Below are 2,729 nucleotides of genomic sequence, written 5' to 3' on the forward strand. Positions count from 1 at the left end.
ATTTGATAGATTTGTTTTTTTAGAAATTGCATAAATTATTTATTTAAAAATTAAGTTTATAATTATTGATTTTTCAGGCATGTTAAATGTATTTTAATATGAAAATACATTTAAGATCAATAATTATAAACTTTTTTAGCTATTGGCTTTTGGCTTTACTGTTTGCAGTAGTTATTTTTTCATTTTTCTCTCTCTAGGACATTTAGTCTTTTGGTCGCCTATCCCCACGGTTTTAAAATTTTGGTTTTTTTTATATTACATGAATACAAACCAAATGTATTTTCAATCATTTCTACGAATAAAACTACGATTTTTTAATGTTTTTTTTTCCTTCAGAAAAATGTTAGCTAAAATTCAATAAAATATGTATATAATTAACTGTAAGATTATAATTTACACTAGATTTTCATGTTACGAATTGTTCAATGACATTATCATCTCATTTTTGGACTGTTATGGTCAGTGGAGATAACATTTCATTTTGGACTGTTATGGTCAGTGTAGATAAGATCATCTACAAAACGTTGACCTGAAATACTAAAGTTAAACAACGAGCATCTAACCTTCAAAATATTATTGCAGAGTGAAAACGACGGAACTCGAATCCCCTTAGAAATATAAGAAAAATGTGGCCCTGCCCTGACCCGCTATCTTCAGCAGGATCTTCGGTGGACTAAAGAATCCGTGCGCAATTGAACGTCAAGCACACGCAATAAGACTCTCTGAAACGTGCTGCATGTGGGTGGCCTTCGAGATTCTCGCAACTCCTCTGCTGGTGCCTTCTTTAATAACTAATTTTCAGAACTTGAATTTGAACTTGATGCACACTGATAATTCATTCCTAATGGATAATATTCAGATGGGTGGTATTCCAGAACACCACAGCAGAGTACAAGAAGGTATGTCTGTTAAATCTTTCACAATTTTTTTTTTATTTGATTGAACTGTCTATCTGCAAGCTGTTGTAATATAATTTGACTGACCTTGAGAGATTGGAACTTCAGGCCCTGGTTTGATCAGGGATGCAGAGCCAGGAAGAGGCCCCAGTAGAAAGATATTTGCAGGAAAAAGGAAGACCCATTGGGCGGTTGTAGTATTCAGCGTTTTGTCACTTATTGTGGGTCAAGATGCTGCTATACTTCTTAACAGGTATTACTTTGATGATGGTGGTAACAGTAGATGGATATCAACTCTGGTGCAGTCGGTAGGATGTCCTATTCTTTTCATACCTCTGGTATTTTATCAAGGAAAACAAGCCTCTAAGATTACCCCGCCCACACCCAAATTGGTGCTAATTTATGTTGGTTTGGGCTTGCTTCTAGCTGGAGACAATCTGCTTTACTCATGGGGTATCTCTTATATGCCGGTTTCGACCTATTCGCTTCTCTGTTCAAGTCAACTGGCCTTCAATGCTGTATTTGCATTCATATTGAACAGGCAGAAAATTACTCCATATATCCTGAATTCTCTGGTTTTGCTGACTTTGGGTGCAATTCTGCTTGCGGTTCATTCAGATGGTGACAGGCCTAAGGGAGTGAATACTGCCAAGTACATAGTAGGCTTCATTTGCACTGTTGCAGCTTCTGCAACCTATGGGCTGCTTCTTCCATTGATGCAGCTTGTATTCAAAAGGGTTATAAAGAAGAAGACCTTTGCAGTGGTTCTGGAGATGCAAATTTTCACATCCATTGTTGCTACTGTGGTATGCATAGTTGGATTGTTTGTTAGTGGGGAGTTCAGAGATATGAAAAAAGAGGCTGAGAATTTCACAACCGGGAAAGTTGCCTATTATATGACATTGATATGGTCTGCAATAGGTTGGCAGGTTTCTTCCGTTGGTGGAGTGGGTTTGGTATTTTTGGTTTCTTCCTTGTTCACAAATGTGATTAGCACTCTGGCCCTCCCTATTGTACCCATATTATCAGTGGCTTTCTTCCATGACAAAATGGAAGCTCTCAAAATTATTTCGATGCTGTTAAGTATATGGGGATTTGTTTCCTATATATATGGTGGGTACTTGGATTCAAAGCCTTCTACAGGTGTGTTGACCAGGATATCTGTTCTAGATGAAAGCTCATCAATAAATTGATAGCCATTTATATTTAACTTATACTCTTTCTGATATTTCCTTTGTTGTTGATCTTGTTACTTAATATATGCAAACACGCCATGAGTATCATTGAAAAGCAACAAAAGAATGCATTTCTATATATGGGGTACAATTTAGTTTGGGATACATTAAGTTCATGGGTCTCTTTTATTGGTTGGTTTTATTGGCTCTTATAAGGTGGCGACCCTAATGATTGAAAGTGTACTATAATTTATGTTTTCATTCTTGGTTTTGAATCTGTTACTTGGGTTTTTAAGAAGCAGCAAGTTCTTGCTCTTTCTTTAGTAGAAGCAAGCCATCGATTAGTGGTTAATGTAAGTCAATAAGCCGTTTAGACTTTGTAGATCCTTTTAGAGTTTGGATTCCTATAGCAACATCCAACCACAATCTAATGTGACAACCAAAGTGCCATATAAGCTCGTTAAAGATTGAATCATTCAATGTCGACGCAACAAACATGTTGAGCTACACATGCACTTCAATAGAGAGATTATTCAAAATTGCATTCTCAAAGTCACTGTTTTTCCTTAATTCTAAACATTTTCACAAAGTCTCCTATAAAAGTGAAGTTTTCTATTAACCATGTTAGGAATTCAAGGATTTATTGTTGAGGGAAGTT

The 2,729-nt window shown here is 36.1% G+C and overlaps 1 protein-coding gene across 2 annotated transcripts; it reads left to right on the top strand.

Moving 5' to 3' along the window:
* The first annotated feature begins 596 nt into the window (after positions 1–596).
* Positions 597–2,110, top strand: LOC149250480 (putative purine permease 11). Of its 2 annotated transcripts, XM_089459106.1 has the most exons (3): positions 597–899; positions 1,005–1,149; positions 1,323–1,617. In XM_089459106.1, the coding sequence occupies exons 1-3, from the start codon at positions 737–739 to the stop codon at positions 1,519–1,521; spliced, it is 507 nt and encodes a 168-aa protein (XP_089315232.1). In that variant the 5' UTR covers positions 597–736; the 3' UTR covers positions 1,522–1,617. The 2 variants fall into 2 exon arrangements, with proteins under 2 accessions (XP_089315232.1, XP_089315231.1); XM_089459105.1 differs by having other exon boundaries at positions 608–899; positions 1,005–2,110.
* Positions 2,111–2,729: the final 619 nt, after the last annotated feature.

Source organism: Pinus tabuliformis, chromosome 7, assembly GCF_031772625.1.
Source record: "Pinus tabuliformis cultivar Carrire ecotype Pingquan chromosome 7, CPIR1, whole genome shotgun sequence".
NCBI classification, from domain to species: domain Eukaryota; kingdom Viridiplantae; phylum Streptophyta; class Pinopsida; order Pinales; family Pinaceae; genus Pinus; species Pinus tabuliformis.